At 44.1% G+C, this 21,254-nt stretch overlaps 4 protein-coding genes across 4 annotated transcripts in view; 1 reads left to right on the plus strand and 3 right to left on the minus strand.

Moving 5' to 3' along the window:
- Positions 1 to 3,575: 3,575 nt before the first annotated feature.
- Positions 3,576 to 5,906, minus strand: LOC131876892 (carboxypeptidase B-like). The gene is made up of 7 exons (XM_059222429.1): positions 5,751 to 5,906; positions 5,468 to 5,680; positions 4,995 to 5,400; positions 4,839 to 4,932; positions 4,018 to 4,223; positions 3,872 to 3,953; positions 3,576 to 3,796 (listed from the first exon to the last, which is right to left on the minus strand). Exons 1-7 carry the CDS (start codon positions 5,822 to 5,824, stop codon positions 3,609 to 3,611), a joined length of 1,263 nt encoding a protein of 420 aa, XP_059078412.1. The 5' UTR covers positions 5,825 to 5,906; the 3' UTR covers positions 3,576 to 3,608.
- Positions 5,907 to 5,932: 26 nt separating this feature from the next.
- Positions 5,933 to 9,283, minus strand: LOC131876890 (protein white-like). Its single transcript, XM_059222427.1, has 3 exons — positions 9,072 to 9,283; positions 8,540 to 8,966; positions 5,933 to 7,770 (listed from the first exon to the last, which is right to left on the minus strand). The coding sequence occupies exons 1-3, from the start codon at positions 9,266 to 9,268 to the stop codon at positions 6,340 to 6,342; spliced, it is 2,055 nt and encodes a 684-aa protein (XP_059078410.1). The 5' UTR covers positions 9,269 to 9,283; the 3' UTR covers positions 5,933 to 6,339.
- Positions 9,284 to 14,849: 5,566 nt separating this feature from the next.
- On the plus strand, positions 14,850 to 15,715 carry LOC131876894 (small ubiquitin-related modifier-like). The gene has a single exon (XM_059222432.1). It carries the CDS (start codon positions 15,062 to 15,064, stop codon positions 15,353 to 15,355), a length of 294 nt encoding a protein of 97 aa, XP_059078415.1. The 5' UTR covers positions 14,850 to 15,061; the 3' UTR covers positions 15,356 to 15,715.
- Positions 15,716 to 16,333: 618 nt separating this feature from the next.
- LOC131876889 (uncharacterized) overlaps positions 16,334 to 21,254 on the minus strand; it is a 6,032-nt gene continuing 1,111 nt past the window's right edge. Inside the window, exons 2-10 of the mRNA XM_059222426.1 lie at positions 20,404 to 20,838; positions 20,089 to 20,310; positions 19,868 to 20,016; positions 18,426 to 19,783; positions 18,140 to 18,341; positions 17,519 to 18,064; positions 17,230 to 17,452; positions 16,922 to 17,155; positions 16,334 to 16,846 (exon numbers count right to left, since the gene is read on the minus strand). Coding sequence (XP_059078409.1) covers positions 16,670 to 16,846; positions 16,922 to 17,155; positions 17,230 to 17,452; positions 17,519 to 18,064; positions 18,140 to 18,341; positions 18,426 to 19,783; positions 19,868 to 20,016; positions 20,089 to 20,310; positions 20,404 to 20,838 — 3,546 coding nt within the window. The 3' untranslated portion in view covers positions 16,334 to 16,669. The remainder of the gene's footprint in view (positions 16,847 to 16,921; positions 17,156 to 17,229; positions 17,453 to 17,518; positions 18,065 to 18,139; positions 18,342 to 18,425; positions 19,784 to 19,867; positions 20,017 to 20,088; positions 20,311 to 20,403; positions 20,839 to 21,254) is intronic.

Here is a 21,254-nt window from a genome sequence, read left to right on the forward strand (position 1 = left end):
ATAGGTGATTGATTTCGCCTTCTGCCATTCCACAGCAGTATTCACCCGATCATTTTGAGAGTACTTGATGCTCTCATATACTAAAACAATCGGCAAGCTGATGCATATGAAAACAGCACCCATAAATACTAGGCTTTGAATCAAGCGACTTTGAGTTCGAGTGGACCAACTAATTCCATGTAAGCTGCTATAAGTCGACAAATCAGCGAACCAAGACACCAACTCATCGTTCAGTTTGCTGGGTTTGCTTTGTTCGTTCCAACAATGATTGAATGACGAATCACTGAAACAGAAATGAAGGTTCACATCATTACCAATCTGGATCAATAGTTGACACCCGAATCAGTTTCATAAATAACAGCAAAGGACACAATTTCGAACCTTTTCATCGGGCCTTTGGTTGTCGCAACAGTCATCTTTCGAACAAGCTTTTAAAGTGAGACCGGATCCATGAGCGAGAAATGTTTTCAACCGAAAAGCTGGTGACTGACTGGTTCTTGAATTCTGAAGTGGTCCTTGGCAATTATATACAATTACTATCGTTGGAGAAGCAATATTCAGACAGAGAATAGAGATAATTACAATACACATGGACCCGCATTTGAGTTTTCGTGACTAAAATTGGAATCATTAGTTGCACTGGAAAAAGTATGGTTCAGTTTTGAATTAAAGTCATGAATGATTAGAAATCCTCAACGGTTGAAGAAATGTGTTCCCTTCTTAACGGGTAATATCGTTCTTTGGTTTGATTCTATTTGATTCTCAATAACAATGAGGAAATCACATAAAGGAAAAAACATTATTCATAGCCAAATAAAAAGGATATCATTGATTGAACGCAGACACCTTCCCTTTAACGTGTCACTCATTCACACACTTTAAGTTGCGCAATTTCCGTGTTCCCTTCAATACTTTCTGTCACTGTGAGGCGTAATTATTTGCTTGATTGCAGGCTCATTATATTAAATAATTGTACTGCCCACAGTACCAACCAAACATTGCAGCTAAATTGTAATTTGGAGGAGATTGTAATAAATCTCTGAACTCTGAAGAAATTTGCCCCTGAGTCTTATCTTCTTCGTAAGCCATGATGGCCTTCTCGAATCTAAAAAATCAATGTTAGGAATCAATTTGCCAATCAAGTCATTTCCGGTTCATTCTAATTTTACGGACTCTTTTGAAAGAAATCCCGTAACGAATATTTGTTACGACCGAGCTCTTTAGTTTCTTCGAGGTTACTTCTAAATTGCACCAGAAATTTGACTCATCAGCCTTGGGATTTACAATAAAGCTTGGGGTGATTACATGGAGCTAACCTATCTAAATATCTACCCTTGTTCTTGAATCACCATATTCTAAGTTAAATTATGGGAGTGAAAATTTAGTCGGGATAAAGCGTAAGTAAACGGGACTCGAAAACATATGAATGAAGCATTTGTCATCTACAGAAACGACATTTCAGTGCGGACATTACCGGGCGCTCTCTTTTTTTTTGACATCGAATAAAAATGATTCAGAAATGTAGAATTGTAACTCGGGTGGGGGGAGGGAAGGAATGAAATTTTGTGCAATGACATTTAGAATTTAGGTCAATGGTATTAAACACTTCGCTTGTAGAAAATGGAGGAATAAATATCGAGCAGGTATCGCCCATGAAGGATTAGTTACAGCCCTCCCAACAAAATGGAAAGTTCGATGAGCATTTCCACTTGAAGGTTGGCAAAGTTTTTCAAATATGTGGTTGGATATATCGCACGTTTAGGTCCAGAGATAGTATCACGATGTTAACTCTGTACGACTGTTTAGTTGCATCTTGAATGGGATCGAATAGAGCCAATCTGGGTCCCAATTAGCTCAGCAGGTATGCAAAAGGTCGAGCAGGTCCAAAGATGTAAGAGAGGTATCTGATACTCTATGTTTTCAAAAGCATTCATGAACTTTGTCCCAACCCAGGATGTGGGGACTGTATCATGGAAGACTTTGAAGACGTACAATAACAGATACCTTTCGTGTCTTGTCTCAAAACTGAACGGTCCCAACCTTTTAAGCTTCTCTTAATAAGAGAGCTCTCTCATATCCTCAATGTTTATGGTGATACACCTTTGGACCTGTTCGAGCTTTTGCAAACCTCCTGTACTAATTGGGGCCCAAATGGGCGTGGCATATTCAAGACGAGCCTCCCGAATCGACCTATACAGAGTTAGCTTTGTGATGCTATCTCTGGACATAAATATCCGCTATATGCAAACACTCGTTTGAAAAGCTTTACCCATCTTCAATTGGATACGCTCATCGAACTCTCCGTTATTTTGGAGGACTACCCTCTGCCTAATCGCCTATTGTACGAACATTCAAACACCCATTTTGTCTCCTGATGAGAGTATCACAATTTTCATTTTTGCTAAAAATATCCACGGTGCAATTTTGCCTAAAGTAAAATTTACGATCTTCATCTTAGATTCAATTTGGCAATAAAAGTTTTTGTAAAATATCACCGAACTCTTTTTAATAACAGCTTTTGAAATGAACTTTCCGTGTTTCAACATCTTTTTGTTTCTTTATGGAAACAACGTAAAAGTTTACTATAGATTTGGTGCGGTTTAGAAAAGAATATATTTATATATTTTCTAATCAATGAGGCACAATCCGCCCTTTCTCGGCTTGTTGAGTTTTCCAAGATTTCTTGCTCACCTACTTCAGCGAAAGAAATTAATTCATTTTGTATTATTTCCTATTGAGACGGAATAAGCTAAAACTGCGTCATGCAATCACAGCCCATCAAACGTTTTCGTGCCACATTTTTAGCTCCTCTTCAAATTTGACACGAAACGATTCACTCTCCAACCAGAATGAGGATAAAGTCACATTATAATATGATGTTAATTGCCTATTTTACATGCTATGCCTTCAAGTAATTGGCCTGCTAGTAAGAGAGTCCCTTTCAAGGTAGCCCATGAACCAAGAAGCGTGAGCAATCAATATTCGATGATCAGGGCTCGGAGGAAATTGTTTTAATTTGAAAGTTAATTTTAAATTATTGACTTGAAACGTCTAATTTTGATGAAATATTACATGCGTGTGTATGTGTGTGTTTTAGTCTTTTAGGCAAAGGCTAAATCCCTTCCAGAAAACGCATCTAGAATCTCAATTCTTGACACACAAAAGAGCAAATAAGAAGAGGTTTGCATTTTAGCCCCGGGCTCTTCGTCGTGGGAGATAGGTGAAATAAAACTTCTAAGGCTTTTTGGTTTCAAAGATTTTGAAAATATTGAATCCTTTGGTAATGACTTCGTACTTATGCAAAATTAGTTTCACGTTGTCTTTGTTTTTGCTTTTGTTTGCTTTGAAACAGGCTTATATCTTTGCCTTTCATAATTTTTTTTTCCTGTGACTAAAGATTATTTATTAGTTAAACAAAAAACTTTTTTGCTATTATTTGGTCTTGAAAAAGATTTCTGTTTTTCGAGCCCTAGCGATGGTTAACTTTTTAGGTTACCACTTTCATTTTCTCACATTCGCCAACCAAAATGAAGAGGCTCGTTTGAGATGTTTTAAAGGCCAAACGATATGGTGGATTTAGTTTTGAGTCTCTTTATTTCGTCCCGGATTTACTTGGATACTTCAATGGCCTTGGAAAAGAGCACCTCATAAGCAGCCCAAATCTCCACACTCGAATCGATGATTTGTTCTGGGGGCAACAGGAAACCGTAGCCTTGATCGCGAAGCTCGACCGTGTAAGTGAAACGAGCCTTCAGCACACCAGTGTACCAATCATTGGCATCACCTGCAGCGGGGTCTAATGGAAAAGTTCAATTTAAACGATCGCTTATCCCATAATTCAAGCAATGATTTCAGGAAAATTTGGTCTTACAAAGTCCAGCCGAGTGTTGATTAACGAAATTCATTCCATTCACGGCGTTCAAGGCCTCGACGCATTCTTCGCCAAGAGCTCGCTAGAAAACAATGGCAAATGAGGGATCACTGAATTAATAATGCTAGATATACAATGATCCTTACAATTTCGTCCACATTCTCAGGGTAGGTATCTAGAGCATAACCATAGGGGTAGAGCCATAATTCGGCGGCACTATGAAGAGCCTTGGCAATGACGGGAGTCGGGGAAAGACTGGAGGTGTAATCACGAATATTTCTTGTCTCGATCTCGGAGAAAGCCTCGGGACCCGGGTAAATATCGGAGCATTTGTCGTTACTCACGCCGCTTTCTAAAACATGGAATATGATACATCTTAGACCATCCACAAAGGGAGCAATTTGGATATACGCTCGGCTATTGGATTGAAAAGAAGTGAATTTACTTGAAGAATATTTGATTGGGATATATTGGCCTTAGTTCAAGCCTCATTTTTGAATCTTCACGATAAGAAGGACACATCCATTGATTCTAAACTTATGTCTAACCCTTGCAAGTTGGTTTGTTTAAGCTCAATCAATCTGACAACGAAGTCAACATCAGAGCTATGGTGGTATGATAATTTATTCGATGGTTCTTTTGTATCCGTCTTAGTTTCAAGCACGGAGGGAAGTCATAACCGATCATAACTGAAAATTTGTTTCAATGCTCTCATGTGCATGTAAGTGATACTCATGTTTTACTTCTTTAAAGTGATACGCCAGCATGTGTTAAGAGACACTCACTCGAAAGCTTAATTGCATGCCAAGTCTCACGACATCAGGAAACGTTATCTGAAGTCTTAGTCGCTGATAGCAAGTACTTCGTACACATAAAACACTGTATTTATCTAATTGACTAATAATACATATTCTGAGCCTGAGCTGTTGTCGAAGCCTCTATATATCAATAATTCATTGAAACTTACCTCCAAAAGCGTAGTCAAAGTTTCGGTTAGGATCGACTCCTTTGCAGCCCAAAGAAGAACCTGTGTCCGATCGAGTTTTGCGCCACAAGCGTTGCTATAACAGCCACACGGGCAACGTTAAGTCTAAACAATTTGCATAATTTCTCAAATACTGACTTCGTTCCGACTGAATTGGTAACCGTCAGGATTGGCACAAGGCAAGAAATGGAAGTTCAGGCTGTCCAAATATTCAGGATGATCATCGTAGTTCTCGATGAGCTCTCGAATAACGTAAGTTGCCACAGCAGGGGCGATCCACTCTCGGGCATGGATTCCAGCTTCAATCCACACATTGGGAGCTCCATCACCAGCCTTGGTGATCTGAATCACCTTCATGTCTTGCCCTTCGTAACTTTTGCCAATAGACACCACGTTGACGAACTCGTAATCATTGGCCAGTTCCTCCATGAACTCGACAATGATGTCATAGTCATAGTAATCGTTCCAGTCTAAATTGTACTTGGGACTGGACGGACCCCGTTTGGAAGCTAAAGGCTCTCTTTGGGAGGTCTTGGCAATGAGTCTAAATTCATGTGAAAGAAATGAAAGATAAGCCGTAGAGACAATGTTACGGATGAAAACAACCGTACTCCTGGACATCTTCCACTTTCAAGGAATACTGAATCGCTTGACCCTTGAGGTAGTTCTGGAGAGAAGACAGATGACCGGGGGAGACCATGATCTCGGCATTCATTCCAGTGTTGGCGTCTTTCCAGAAGTCGTAATGGGAATTCTCAGCCTGAAGGTTTCTCAAAAGTCCGGCAGCGGTTTTGTTCAAAGCCTGCGTTCGGAGCACTTTGTACCTTTCAAAGAAATATCGTGCCAGAGCTTTATTAGGACCGAACCGAGTTGAATTGATGGCATTTAACTCACCCGCTGTAATCCATGGCCCAAACATTGGAAATGGCCAAAGCGGCCAACGCTAAGATTCCGACGAACTTCATCATTCGAAGATGTCCTCGGAGTCACTGATCGTCTTTATTAGATGCTATATAACGCGACATCTGGGCATCCTCCAATAGTACGTGTAAGGCACAAAGTCGATTGAGATAAGATGGAGGTGGGCAAAAGTGTTTATTTCTCAAACTAAACATTATAATAGTTACTATTGCTCGTCATTATACTCTGCTTCTCCCTTCCCCCAATGGCAAATTTCGTTTCCACGTATTGTGCGTACACTTTCACCTTTGGACCAAGGGCAAAGGAGCGTTATGACCCCGTTTCCAGGCACCTCATGAATGAAAATTCAAGAAAAGAGGCTTTGAAATATTAATGAGGTTCTTCAGTTGCGACGTCGGCTTTTGACACAAAGCACGAGGAATCCAATGACACGATAGACAAGAGAAAATGCCAACATCATCAAGAGGTTGAAAGTCATATTGCTTTTGTCATAGCCCAATCTCGCAATGACCTCATCTCCCGTGTGAATACAACCCCAATCCACGCCCTCATCACAATCAATCTATTCCACCCCACTCCATTGGTTGATGACTAGGCACTCGTTGGCATATTTGAACCAAGAGATGTATTTCAGCCAGATGAGCCAAGTGGGGATGGAGAGATTGTTGAGGAAGAAACCCCCCACGAGCATGAATGGTAAGATAAGCACAGGAGAGATGTCATTGCCCACTTGAGCATTGGGTACGATGCAAGAGATCATGTAGCCAAACGACACGATGACTTGGGTCAGCAAAAGCGCGATTCCTAGAGCACCCAAAAAGCGAATGGGATCCGGATTCATCCCGGTCATCCAGTACAATATAACAACCGTAATAGTTGTGGTAATGATGAAAACAGGGGTCTCGACTAGCTGTTTACAAATCAGGTACACGTCGGTTCGATACATTCCGTTGGCGTGTTCGCGGAGAAAGATGGGCAGCTCATTGCAAAACACCATGATGACGGCAAAGATGTTTTCGAACGAGAGATTCGTGATGATGATGAAAATGGCGCCGTTGATGTTCATGATCCCGGCTTGATCATGCTTTTGCCCGTAGTAGATGAAGCCCAAAACAAGCGAGACCACTAGCGTCGACATGATCTTGACCTTGGCAATCAAGGGCTCCTTGATGGTGGCTAAGTAGGTTCGGGTCATGAGGGCCGAGAACTGTTGCCACCAGCTGACCTTGTACTTGGAAATGGCAACTCTGGTCGAAGGCTGCGAAGCGGACGCGTCCGGACTCGCGTTCTTGTCTAGCTTATCACTTAATTGCGATCCCCATGTGCTAGATTGAAACGTGTCACAGATCTGTTGGATTTGAGCTTCAGACTCTTCACGTTTCCCTGCCACCATGGCCAGTTTTTGGACGTAGAAATCGGCTGGATTGAAATATTGGGGAACGATCATGTTCATGGAACGGAAGAATCCTTCGGCATTCTCGCGACTCCCATGGAAAGCCACTCGTCCGTTAGCCAAAAGAAGGACTTTGTTAAACATTTCAAATACTTGCGATGAGGGTTGATGTATGGTGATTATCACCGTCTTGCCTTCTCCAGCCATATTCTTCAAGGTTTCGACCACGTTTTGCGCCATGTACGAGTCTAATCCGGAAGTAGGCTCATCACAAAACATTAGCAACGGATTGGTCAACACTTCGGAGGCAAGAGCGAGTCGTTTGGATTCGCCTCCGGAAATTCCCTTAATTCTTCCTTGCACGCCAATCAGAACGTCAGCGCAATTATCCAAGCCAAAATGTTGGATCACCTCCTTCACGCGAGCCATTCTCTCTTTGGCGTTGAACTGTCGATCCATTCGAACTCGTGCTTGGAACTGAAGGTGTTCCCGTACGGTCAAGGTCCCAATGAACATGTCGTCCTGTTGAACGTAAGCCGATTGAGCCGTTAAAGACTCGGGCGTGACCAACTCAGCATTACAGTATCGTTCGCCACTGATCTGAAATCATTAAAGGAGCTCCATTGGTTGATGACACATTCTCATAAAACAAAAGAACTATTGTCTGTCATGACACGAGTACCAATATTGCCTAGAAAGTGCTGAAAAATATTGGTCGAAAACCAAACCCAATGAAATCAGACGTGCATTTATAGTACATCTATATTGAGAAATTTAGGCTCAGAGCATGCAATAGAGCTGTGCATCGGATCTGTCCAAGTCTCGTAACCCAAATTAATGTCCTCCAAATACTCCAATCTGGATTATTCTTTTTCGAATCCAACCCCAATCAGAGCTAAACTACAGTAATTGTGACTTCATTTTTTCCCCGAGTCTGTAGTAAAACCCAATCTGTATCCGAGAATTTTCACTACATCCGATCCGATCCGATGCACAGCAGTAGTAGTACTCTAGCTTGGAGATTTCCAAGTCTAATTAGTGTCTACTAGTACGCAATGATTAGCTGGGCGACAAACTTCAAAATGAACTTTGTTGAGCACGTGGACTTCAAAATAGCATTCAAAGGTCAATCCTTGAATTGAATCGTTTTGAATAACAAAATGCCCGTGTCCATAATGGACTAGTGGCATCTTTTGATACCCTGCTTTATCTAATCAAATTGAACGCTACTTTTCGGCATGGCAATGACCCACCCACTGGTTTCTACACACATCACTGTAGGTAGGTAGACAAGGCTGACCTAATACGGTATCCGTGCGAGCTTTATCTAGAACCCTCCCTGATTTTGGGCCACGCCTGGCCCACTCACCTCTAAGGCATCCACATTCCTCATGGTCAGGGCATTGAGCAGCGTGGATTTGCCCGCTCCGGAAGCGCCCAGAATGGCGCACACATCGCCCTGTTCCACAATCCCGCTCACATGGTCCAAAACCACTTTTCCACTCTCGCGCCAAGGCCAATTCAAGGCCTCGTTCGCCCCTGGATCCGACAGGGTCGGACTGGATGACCTTCGCGACCAGCAGCTTCCCAGGGCCGATTTCCGGGCTAAAGGCACTTGAGCGCACAGATTCTGCCACGAATAGGTCAGACCCACACTAAGGGTGGGACCGACAAAGGGTTGGGCCTCGGGAGGATCCATGGCCGTGGGTGGGACTGAAACGATGCAGTTGGTGTGACCCCGCGAGCAGGACCGTGGCCGAACTGGGTCTCTGAATTTCGCCAACAATGGGGGGTGGCTAGTGGGTATAAGTGTTCATGCAGCTTTCAAGGAATCCGGGCAAAATCGACCTCCCCACCGCTCCCAACTTCGAGAGTTAATGGACTGGCCGGACTGGGCCTACCTGCACGGGTGGGAGGGTGGTATGAGAGCCTGGGATGAAAGGAAATGTCCGATGGTCCAGAGCCAAATGCAACAACTGACGGCGCCAGCGATGGCAAAATTCAAGTGGCGGGCCAATTCTGGCGCTTTCTTCAGAAAAGGGCAACGAAAGACGAGGGAAAATGGGTAAACGTAGATCCGGACATGAAAAGTGGGCATATGATAAGCGAGATAAAATTGCAATATTGCAATATTCAGAAATTCCTCAAATATTGATGGATTTATCATTTCATTTAAGCCACAGCCGAATTGTAGATCTCTCTTGATGGTATATAAAAAACACTTTTTGTCATGCAATTTGAGATTGTAAGGCATGCAGTTTTTCCACCATGACCTTGATTGATTTTGACTTTCATGATCTTTTAATGAACCTTTAATTGGTCGCCCCATATTTCGACCCAAGTGAGGACATTTTTCTCATTGAATTCAAAATTCGTGTGGAGACACTAATTGTACTTGATTGGATTGTAAACGATTATTATTTATTGATTTCTCACTCAGAACATTTAGATATATGTGTCACTAGCAGGGATGAGAAATTAAATTGGTGGCAGAAAATGGCAGAAATTGGCAGAAATTGGTCCAAAATAAGTGGCAAAAAATGGCCAAAAATGGCCGAAAATAGAGTTCTTTGTATTATTCTAAATCATCTTTTTCTAGTATTTACGATCGCTTCCGTTAGTTTTTAAGCCTACCTGCATGTAATTTTGACACTTTGAGATGGGTATTTTGCATGGAATGTGAGATACAACCACTAAACGTCATTGGAGTGTGATCAAATTTGAATTTTGCCACCGCAATTGATTTGAGTCAAGGATGGCATTTGATCTAAACTTTTTAAAGTCAAAATGACGGCAGTTGCATTTAAAAAAGTTGTATCGTATTCAATAACCATTTTTTATGACCATGAAAAAACCTGTAATTACTGTGGCTAGGCCTTGATTGCTGCCAGTGGTCTATGGATACTGTTATCAATTCAATCAATCATCAAACATTATAAATATCAATATTTGAGGAACATTTTGCATTTCAGCCAATGTTATATCAATATGCTTTTTAGCAAAGGACGCTTAAAAAGCATATCCAACCCATATGATCATTCTTGTCCTTGACATCTTTTAGAATCAACATCATTCATTCTAAACACCAGCAGCCATTTGTGACCACCTTCCAGCAATTCCTGCCTTTTTTGCCCCTTTCTTCCAGTTTTAGCCACTTGTGGAAGAAAGTGGCAGAAATTCAATCCATCTCAATTTTTCCCACCTCTGGCAGCAAATGACAATTTTTGGCCATTTTCTGCCATTTTTGCCACTAATTTTGGAACAATTTCTGCCATTTTCTGGCACCAATTTCTGCCAGGTAGTAGAAACTGGCTTTAAATAATTTCTCATCCCTGATCGCTGGTCACTGGTCCAAGGGAGGCTTTACACTAGGATGGAAAAACAAGACAAGGTTGAATCCGGTATGAGGATAGAAGAAGTAGTGTTGGGGCGAGTTCGGCAAAAGACGTAAGTCCAGCAGAAAACTCAAATCTTTCACTCTACTCAAGCCAAACAAAAAGACTAATACACCAAAAACTTGTAACCGTTATCCATCCAAACATTTGTGCAGAGTGACTTTTTGACTAATCTCGATCCTATTTTAGACCTAACCTAACCTGATCCCTAACCAAACCTAACCTAACCTATCCTCTTGGTTGCAAGGGCCTGGGGGTGCCCAGGCAGCGGCGCAAGCTTGCGGCAGCTTGCCTGCAAGGACCCAAATGCACAAATGTTGGGATGGATCATAGAAAACCAAGTAACTAGAATGCTCAAGCTCCACAGGAGTTGTACTGGATGAGCATGATTTCAGGTCAGCTGAGGCTGGGTGGCAAGGGACAAATCACACTCCATGAGATCTCCCTTTAGGCAAGTTTAATCATTCCCATGAATTGTTCGTTAGTCTGGTTTTCTTTTAATTTCTTGTGATTCTTACAAATATGCATGGAGAAAGAGCAGTAGGATAATAAAAACATGCTTTTTGGGTAAAACACATGTAACATGTTCAAAAGATTGGGACATTAGCAGAGCAAATCACATATTCTATTAATTGCCCTTGATTAGCAACTCATCTTGAAAGTGTAGCAAAATGTATCCAAAATTGCAACGCAATGATGAGACATTCGGAATTTCATTTCAATCTCCCAACAATTTGCTTTAATGTGGGCAACGTGATTAAACCTTTACATAATCAAGATAATTCCGACGCCTCTTGAGGTCTGCCTGAACCCAGGCTTGTTCCTTGTGTTTCAGTTAAGTGTTTCCACCATATGGATGAATATTGCAATTGGAGCCCCATCATAGCCCCTTCAACGTTTCAGTGTTAAAATTGTGGTCAGACAGCTTTTTCTAACCCATTTTTTGAAGGGTGCTAGAGGAGAGCAATTGCTCGGCAAAGGGTTGTATTAGGAGTTTCAGCTCAGACTTTGCACGCACCGTCAACCATTCAGATTTGTACCATAGTTGCCCTAGGAATTTTGACTACGATCGGAACTTTTTGACACCCAGCGACAGCTGAAACGAAAACATGCAATTGCAGCGCCCTTGATCGATCTATTCATGGAGTTATCTCTGGGATGGATAGTGAGTACTATTGATGGGATCAAATTAATAATCGCGGGAGGTTGCAACTAGAGCTATCAATTTACATTTTCAGTGGCATATGACATCACTAACGCCGGAACATCGGAAACCCGTTAGTTAGTCGCAAAAAGTGACCCTGATTTTTCTTCGCTCATACCAGGATTGCTTTTTTGGCAAAGCTAGCCTTTTACCTTACGATGGATAGGGTGGTGCTTTGACTTTCCTAGCTTTCTGGCAATTCTCAATTTGAAAATCTATTTGATCCCATCAGTAAAGAGTACACCAAAACCTCGCCCCAATACTAGTCTGCTTTAGTCCTCAAGTAATTCCAACTGATGGGGACCAAATTGATAATCACGGGAGGTTGCAACAAGGGCTGCCAATTTACATTTTCAATCGCATATGACAATTATGGTGGGATGTCGTTGAATGTGTCTGAATCTTTTTGCGCCTACACTCAGGAGGCAGGTTGCGCGACTCTAAATCATGAAGTTCCGTAGAGTTAAAGTAATCAGGCTGCCCAAATTCATTTTCAACGTAGCGTGAAGTAAAAATTTCAATCCTTTGATGCCTTGCTCAATCAAGAACTTCTGAAAATCAAGGACCTGATGAACCATATATGGGAAGAACAAAAGTTACAGGTGCTGAATTTGAAGCAGTTGCCCAAGGGTGTCAATCTAACGAACCTGTCAAAGAACACAGGGTATGTGACGAGAAGGATAAATGAGAATGTAGTGACATGAGTCACTTTATGAATAGCACACAATGAAGAAAGTACCTACTGGTTGCTCTTTGCGCATATTAATTGGAAGGTTTTTCAAATCATGAGTTCTTTTTTTCAGCTTCATAAAGAAGAAAAAAGATTCCTGGAAAACGCCAAAAACATGGAAGAATGATTCAAGAGAATAAGGAAAATTGCCCAACAGAACAAAAATGAAGCTTGCACAATGAACCCCAGACCTTCTCAGCAAACCAAAAATTGTCAAGATCCATACAGTTTCCAAGGCTTGACCGCAAAGTTATCCATTTTTGAAAATTAGCTCAAAAAAGTATTTAGAATGTCACGAACAAGGTGCTTAAGGTAGAAGATAATTATTTAAAGGCGATATGAAGGTAAAACCACTTTTGGTAGTTTGCCAATTTTAATAAAAATTGAGTCTTAAAACTTGCAATAGCTTAGCGGCTCCTTATAACATATTTAAAGATACATTGTAGTATGTAATACGTTCACATATGATGTCACACTTTTTTTAACAATCACAATCGACTTTTTATTGAAATTTAATAGTACTGGGGATTACATGCGCCGTAGGAGTTAGAAAAGCCTGAAGAAACAAACAAAAAAAAACCAGCTCAGAATTGCTATGTTCGGGAGCAGGCCGATTTGGTGGGAAGCTCGTTCACATTCCCTAGTTGTAGAAGTTCTAGGTTGAAATCGGAATGTATTTTTGTTTGTTTGGTTTTTCATGGGCTTATCTAACCGCTACAGGCAACATAATCCCGAGTATTATTAAAATGAAAGGTTATACTTTGTCTATTAGGTACCTTTCAATCTTTACATCATATTTGGTCTACCAACGAATTTGAGTTGGAAGACCGAGCTAGTCCTTGAATGTATACAGGGTTGATCGGGAATGCTATTTAAAAATTTGTCCTAGACTTGAAAGATGCTACCGGATCAACAAGGCCTACGTGTTCCTTACGGATATTAGAGGGAAGCAAATTAAACAATGAAGGAGCCCGAGAAAGAAGAGAGGTGGACTTCATTGTTTGAAGTAGTCTGGATTCTCGAGGGCTAGAAGGTGCTCTCAAAATGCACATCAAGCCTCGACGTTCGCTAGAATTGACCCTAAATCCGGTAAACGTTATTCTCCACCGATTAGTTGGCGGTGCTACTTTTTTAAATCGTAACCTGGCCTAATCAAACCTAATCTAACCTTACCTAGACTAACACGATATCAATAACCCTTAATGTCTCTATCTAAACCTTTTAACATTTTGCCACAAATTTAAAAATGAGCACCGCCAACTAATCGGTGGAGAATAACGTTTATCCCTAAATCCTGGGTTGGGACAAAGAATAATGCTGGTAGAGTTGATATGAGTTGAAATGATTCTTGGAAAACAGTGTTCAGACGCTATATATAAGCCAATATTTTCCCCTAAAATTTTACTGTACTGAGTAAGTCACTTGGGGCGAAGATAAATACCTTTTCTAATGTAGGGGGTTTGAAAGAAACGTGCTAGGGTACCAAAGTACCTTGTAAAATGCTTGAATGAAACCCACCAGAATGAAGTTCGAAATGTTCCAAAATCTGATACTCTTTAGCGTTTGCAGTTGGTTTTCAAGTGTGAAAAGTTGACTTTTGGAATCAAATCATAGTCGAAATCACGTAGATAAACACGTGTTGTCTACACAATTCCGTTTGGATAACACTTGTTTCGCCCTGCTCATTAATATTGCCGGACGAATTTTTTCATCTCTCCCAGGCATTTCCATGTCACCTTTATTAATCAAGCCTGCCGATGTGCATCCCTGAATGGCGACTCTGAAGATCTGTTAGTTCCAATAACAACTATACCCTCGACTCGGTCACCCTCAAAATTAGCCCTTGCCTAGCCTTTTCAGCCGGATCTGCTGAGTTCCACCAAAATTTCCGCTTAGGCAGTGAGGCGTTGCTTTGGCAGACTAACCCAACACTCGGGGTTCAAATCCCGAGCACAAAACGCATTGACCAATGGAAAACCCCTAGTACTCATCTCATGTCTCTCAATTTCAGAACATGGATATTTACATCAAAATAAACTTTCATTGAATCCCATCCAATTGATCTTGTTTTTACTCTTACTGCATCAGCTTAAAACCACTGGTGATTGAACTTTCGAATCCCCAATCTTTGACTACTTCTTTTTCTCAGGCTACTAAGACACCCAAGCCCTATAGTAGGTTTAAAACCATAAGAATCTCATTCACCCCTCCCGCACCCACTCACCGTCCCCCCCATTCAACTGCCTCGGCGTGTTTTTGGTCTGAGCGGAGGCTGTGAGCGTGGTCACCCTGAACCGGCGTCGCAACGCTTACCGCTGAACGCACGCTCCTATTTCTCTGTTCGTTCCGTTTGTTCCTTCGCCTGAGTTGTGTGTGTGTCTGTCCGTGTGTGTTGTCAGAGGGTTGCTCGTGATCGGCTCAGGTTCGAATCTCCGTTCGTCAAATCCCCATCCGCGTTGGTCCGCCATTAGCTCGCCATTCCTTCGCGCATTTCATCTCCACGGATCGACTCCATCAAGGACTCTCATCGTTGCCCCTGGATCAAGATCTCTGAGTGTCGAGATGTCTGAGAACAAGGACGAGGCTGAGTATATCAAATTGAAGGTGGTGGGGCAGGATTCGAACGAGATCCACTTCCGCGTCAAGATGTCCACGCAGATGGGCAAGCTGAAGAAGTCCTATTCTGAGCGGGTGGGCGTGCCCGTGTCTTCGCTGCGGTTCCTGTTCGACGGTCGCCGCATCAACGACGATGAGACGCCCAAAGCCTTGGAAATGGAGCAAGACGACGTGATTGAGGTCTATCAGGAACAAACCGGGGGTGGTGGGAAAGGCCAGGCCCACCCAGGGGCTCAATAGAGAGATAGTGCAATGGATGGTTAGAGGCGGACGGAGGAGGCGTGGGGCAGGACTGGGTGGGAAGGGCCACCCACCCGTTAGTATTACTCCCGATGGATTGATCTGTTGGTCTGTTCATTGCACCATCCATCGCACGCCTCCGGGGACGCGGGCCAGACGTCGTCCAGCCTGGTTCTGCCTGGGTCCGCCCTCAACCCGCCTCCACTCAGACCATTACTATCTTTGCTTCTACTACTACTAAAAATGCTACCATTGCTATTTCTGTAACCTCATTTCATGCTGTGTCGTCGAAGAAGAAGGCGACTGCGCCTTGTAAAAACACAAATTCCGGAGAATACAAACACTCCCTTGACCTCCCAATGCAGTTATATTATTTTTCATATATTTCTTAAGCCTGCGTCGAAGAACACCAGTTTAGCTAGAACGCAAACAGTCGCCACTCTCCAATGTTCGAGACTAGTGCTGGAGTGAATCGTCGATTGTTTTACTTTGGGTTGTACTCGAGTCCGGCCAAAGAGTCGTCTTGCAAAATTAAAAGAAAAAAAACGATTTAATTCCACAAGCTCGGACAAAATTCCTTCCTCAAGACTACTCCAAAATCGAATTAAAGACTCGAGTCCGGACTCTCCCCCTGCACTGTTCAAGACTCACAATGTTTCCGAAGTCTGGAAATTCTGGCCATTAATCGGTAACAGTTTAGTTCACCTGTGGTCTTGGCTGAATCAGTAAAAATAATCATGACCTGATTGGACATACATCGCCAGGCCGCTGATCGATCGTCTCCACCATCCTTGACCTCGTCTACCTTTAAAACCCATACCTCAAACCTAACCATACCATTCAGCCAGTATGAAAATCCCCAAGGACGGCACTGAAACGCGGATTTTCAGACTTAGCTGGATCCTTAACCAAGTCCGAGATTCAGGTTGAAAGACGGGTCTCGGGGGGAGTTACGCTCGTGCCCAAAATAAAACACGATTGGGTTTGGGATTGTGGATGATAATACATGGACCGAAACATCATGACATTCAAATGGACTTCACGGGCCACATGCACGTGAAGAGAGAGATGAGGCTAGAGGGAAGGGGGCGGTGTTCCGGGGGCAACCAATTCAACACAGGCAAGATAAACTGATTACTAAAGCAAGGCGACTGACAAAACACGTTGATGGGGTTAAATGCCACGCAAAGGGTTACTTGACGCCATCACCAATCGAAGGGGATTTCCTCCTTCAATCTGGGAATGCGATCAGTTTGAAATCAGGTACATGGGCGAGAAAAGGGGGGGGGGCTACTGGGGGTAGGGGTCAGAGAGTCAACCATCAATGGACTGACTGGTCTGACTGATGCGATGCGGTTCACATTGATTCGCCGTCAGAAATGATTTCTTGAGGTTGGGCGGCTGTTCAAGCTTCATAAGCTCACGTTTCACGTCCAGGAAGTACTTCTTCACATCTTTGCCCTTATACTTGTCCAGCATGCTTTCCAATTCCTGAAAAAAGTATGCCAATGATCTTGTGAGGCCAAACTGAAAGCGACCAATTATAACTGTCCTCCTTGATCTCACCTTCAGCAGGATGTGTCGCTTCAAGAAGAAGTGGGCTTTGATCACCTCCTCAAAACCTTCGGGCGGATTCTGCACTTGAGCTAGGATGGCGAACTTCAGATTGTTTCTGAACACCTCTTCGGAGTACTTGAGTGACTCGGCATTGCCTTGGGGCGTGCCATAGAGTCGCTCATATCCGGGCTCATTGTAGTAGGGCTCCGAACACAAAATCAAGCTTTGGATGGATATGAGGACCTGAAATGAAGGGTTGAGGAATGTCCACGTGAGAGCGGGGTGATCCGCGAATGTGTCCGATTCGGCTGACTCACCTGAAGAATGGTGGACGTTTCGTTCCATTGTTCGCCTTGGGCGCCTTCCCACGTGCCCAAGAGCGACAGGCACACTCGCCCGCAGTTGTACAGGTTGGGGTTGAAACGAACTGTCCCATTGCCCGTGGTGCGGAACGTCACTTGAGGGGGGACTTGGGGATATTTCAGCGGGAAATAGATGTCGAAGAGGTAGCACCCGCCGGTGTAGGGCGTGTCTTCCGGCCTGAAAATCAAAGACAGTTCCTCAGACAATCTCGTAATCTAATACGTATTTTCCATGCAATCTTACCCGGTGATGATGGCCTTGATCAAGGGCGTCTTTTCGTCGTCCGCTCTGACAAAAATGGCTGATGAAAAGTCCAACGGAAGTGAGGTAGAGAATGAGGAGATTTCCTGGGCCACTCGAAAAATGATCTGAGAATTGGGCGTGCCGGCGCGCTGAAATTGCGTCATGTGCGCGTGAACCTGCGAGCCTGAGGTGGCGAAGTCGTAGGAATCCAGTTGTAAAGTCTTCATATGAGCCTTGTAAAGATCCGCAGCTTTATCTTTCCTGGACTTTCGCTTGACATCCACGTCCGAAGTGCCCGGGAGAGGATACTGCGAGGCATTTGTGCTACTAGAGGCGGCATTACACGCATCGGTATTATTGCCACCGGCGGAAGATCCGGATGAGCCCACGTGAGCTCGGCCATGATTTGAGCCGCTACTTGAATTGCTGGAGGAGTGATTGTTGGCCAACGCTTCAGCCAAACTCGAGCTCTCTCCATTGACGCTAGATTCCGCGGCGACGGAAGCCAAGGCATGATCCACTTCCTTCGAGAGGAGTAGGAAGTCTCTGTGTGGAGAAAACGATCGAGTTACTAGCGACATCAACATGTTCAAAAACATGAAACATGATATGAGCCCGTACTTAGCCAATCGGTCGTCCGTGGTTTTGTCTGACAATTTTTCGGCCGCCTTGCCCGATTTGGGGACGCTTCCATTGGCCGAGGCCTTCCCGATCTTGTCCAAGAGGATCTTGGCCTGGCTTGAGAGACACTCCAGCAACGTACTAATTGAAAATTGCTGGTCGGGGAGAGGCCCTAATAATGGCACCAAGTACGTTTGACTGACTGGAAAGCAAAAACAGAAGGTCGTCAAAATCAAACTCCACTCGACATGATCGGTAGTCCCGAACGCAGGCTAGGCACACTCACCCATCTCTCTGATGATGCTGACCACACATTTGTAGACGGTGGCATGTGAGCAGATCTCGAGGAACGAATTGGCTTGCAGTTTCATCTCCAGGAATGGAATCAGCGCCGATCCTTCCAGAACTGCGTACAAGTCACTTAGAGGGTCAATCGGAGTCTCGTGACTACTCGACTTTCTACTACTCCTAGCCTCCTCGTCCTTTTCGTGTTCGTCGCTCTCGACGAAATCGGAAGGCTCTGGTTGGGAGTCGATCGAATCAATCGGAGAGCTGGCCCCGTTATTCGCCGAAGACGTGGACACACCGCCCGCAGCAGTGGGATCGTTCACATCGTCTGGCGAATGTTTCCGTTTCCGCCTAGAGCCCTCACGGTCGATCGTGGGGCCATTACTGGAGCGGCCCTCGGCCTCACTGGACGTGCTGTTGGAAACGTTGTCTGAGGATGAGGACGATGACACAATGCCAGCCGTAGCACCCTCCAAGAGCTCAGAGAAATTCCGATGAACGCCTCCATTGGAGGCAGGGTAAGATCCATGGAGTTTCTTGAGTTCCTGATGGATCTTGCCCAAGACCAATTCGATTTGCTTATCCTTTTCTCTCTGAGCGGCCATGTATGCCTTGACGTCCCAGCCTTTCTGTTGGTAGCGCGAATAACCCACACCTTTGGCCATAAGCTTGACCTTCTCACTGGCCTTTTTCTTCTCATCTTTACTCTGACGATCCCTCTGGAGGAACATTTGCAGCTTCTTGAGCTTCTTATCTCCGACAACGGGTTTAGATTCGCTCTCATCCATTTTGAGGTCCAGGGCCCCGCCACCTGATGCTCCCATGGCCCCCAAGACCTCGGCTCCCAACCCAGACGTGGAAGGGCCCTCTTCGGAATGGTGATTGGGCTTCTTTGAGCTTTTCTTTTTGACCTCTTTGACCGTTTCCAGGGCGGAGGCCGGGAGCAACGAGGCTTTATGGGTGGGCGTGACTACGGCATACTTCTTGTTGGCTCTGGGCACGATCTCACTGACCAATGCGAGACGAAGAAGGTGATGCTCAATGTCGATGTAGGCTCCATCCGGGTAGCGATTGCGGTCATTTCGATCCGAACTCAAATCGAGTCGGGCCCACGTTTGTAAGAACGACTTAATATCCATGAGTAAGGCCTTCATGTCCTTGGCCGGGTTCCAGTAAGTGAGTTTGAGTATCTCCATGGTGGTCACGCGAAGCATCATAGAGCCTTGCAGTCGTGGTCGAATCACCTTCACCAATGGAGGGAAGAACGGGTACAAGTCCATGGAAAAGTCCAACTGGAGTTCGATGTAGTCGTAATTGAACTTGGCCTTCAGAGTCTGGAAGTCTTTGTCCAAAACGCTGAAATATTCGATGAAGAAGGAAAACAGATTTGAATCTTTCAAATCGTATGAAGCCAAATTTTGTGATCTCTTTCTCTCTCACCAATTGGAAGAAAAATCTCGTATCTTCACGTTCCATTGGAAGATGTTATCGTTGATCGTATCGGCGTCGATGCCCGTGGTCTTGGCCGATTCCATGATGGACACCAGATCATTGGTCAATATCCCTGAGGCGGCGGTCGAAGAGAACACCTGCAGAAAACCAAACTTAATATAGTCCAACAATACTCTTCCTCCAAGTCCACACCGACTTTGCACACTCACCTGCTTGGGCTGTCGGGTTTTGGTGGAGGGGTCGTGAAAAATCTGTTGAAGGGTCTTGTCGTCGTTCCCCAAACCCCCACCGTCTGACAATCGGCCCATTTCAGCCCGAAGCTCAATCTCTCGTTGACGCCAGCGTTTCTTCCGACGTGATATTTCGAGCTCCCAAGAGAGATCGTTGTCCAGGATGTCTTCAAGTTGATCGTCGTCACCCACTCCGCCATCCTGTGGCAGCGAAAAGAAAAAACAAGCTCAAATGTCGCGTCTTAAGCAAGGATAACTTTGGTTGATTGGTTTCTTCCTAAATGCCTTTCTTACCTCTTCGTACATTTCTTCCTCCAGATCCTCGTCGAACTCATCCTCATCGTCGTCGTCTTCCTCATCAGAATTGATTTCAGGTTGGCTAGTGCGCCGCGATGAGAACGTGCGGGGTCGCGCACCTAAGGAACGCGACCACGACGAGGACGAGGTCGATGCCATGGATTTGGACATGGATCCCGACGGTCGATCCGCCGAGGAGTACAGAGATAAACCTTTCTGAAGGATCACGGCCAACGATAAGCGACTATCCGAGTCCAGTAAGTACTCGTTGAGAGCATTACACCATAGCTGGAGCCCACTATCGGCTTCCACGAAGAAGTTGTCCTCGCTCTCGTAATCCGGATACTGATATGGGCAATGGAGGGTAAACGCTTGTTTTCCGTCCAAGTCGAACACTAAAGACGTTTTGCCGTCATCGTGGTCCACGTTACACTATGGGGAATAAATTGAAATAATATTGAACCCGATCATTTTCACTTGGCCAACCCCAATACAAGTGTCTTTCTGGAAAAAATGCGAAGCTTCCACCATCCCCTTGACTTAACCAGACCATGGATACCATTAACAAGTAACAACTAGTTAAAGGTCTCTCTGACCAGACCAAGCAACACTTCTCTTTCAACTGTAGTTTCCTTCTAAGCTCAACAAGTCTTGGAGTGGCGTCCAAACGATGGCCAGAAATCTAGACATTTTCCAAGCTAAAATAGAGGAGGAATTTCCTGTGAAATACACTATAACCACAACCCGCTGGATAAAAAGCCGTTGAAAGGCATAAAGCCCTCCTTCGTTTTTTTGTTTTTTTTTGTATAACTTATATACTTTAGTTTTAAACGAGACTTGGATCGTTT

The sequence above is a fragment of the Tigriopus californicus genome, chromosome 2 (assembly GCF_007210705.1).
Source record: "Tigriopus californicus strain San Diego chromosome 2, Tcal_SD_v2.1, whole genome shotgun sequence".
NCBI classification, from domain to species: Eukaryota; Metazoa; Arthropoda; class Copepoda; order Harpacticoida; family Harpacticidae; genus Tigriopus; species Tigriopus californicus.

Bases quoted from the DNA above. Each gene is read 5' to 3' on its own strand.
- LOC131876892 (XM_059222429.1), bottom strand. From the start codon at position 5,824: ATGATGAAGTTCGTCGGAATCTTAGCGTTGGCCGCTTTGGCCATTTCC. The intron at 5,401-5,467 runs GTACGGTTGTTT...ACATGAATTTAG, and splicing joins AAAGTGGAAGATGTCCAGGA to ACTCATTGCCAAGACCTCCC. The intron at 4,224-4,838 runs GTAAGTTTCAAT...TCCATGTTTTAG, and splicing joins CTTTGACTACGCTTTTGGAG to AAAGCGGCGTGAGTAACGAC.
- LOC131876890 (XM_059222427.1), bottom strand. From the start codon at position 9,268: ATGCCCACTTTTCATGTCCGGATCTACGTTTACCCATTTTCCCTCGTC. The intron at 8,967-9,071 runs GTAGGCCCAGTC...TATACCCACTAG, and splicing joins CCACCCTCCCACCCGTGCAG to CCACCCCCCATTGTTGGCGA. The intron at 7,771-8,539 runs GTGAGTGGGCCA...TAATGATTTCAG, and splicing joins GGAATGTGGATGCCTTAGAG to ATCAGTGGCGAACGATACTG.
- LOC131876894 (XM_059222432.1), top strand. From the start codon at position 15,062: ATGTCTGAGAACAAGGACGAGGCTGAGTATATCAAATTGAAGGTGGTG.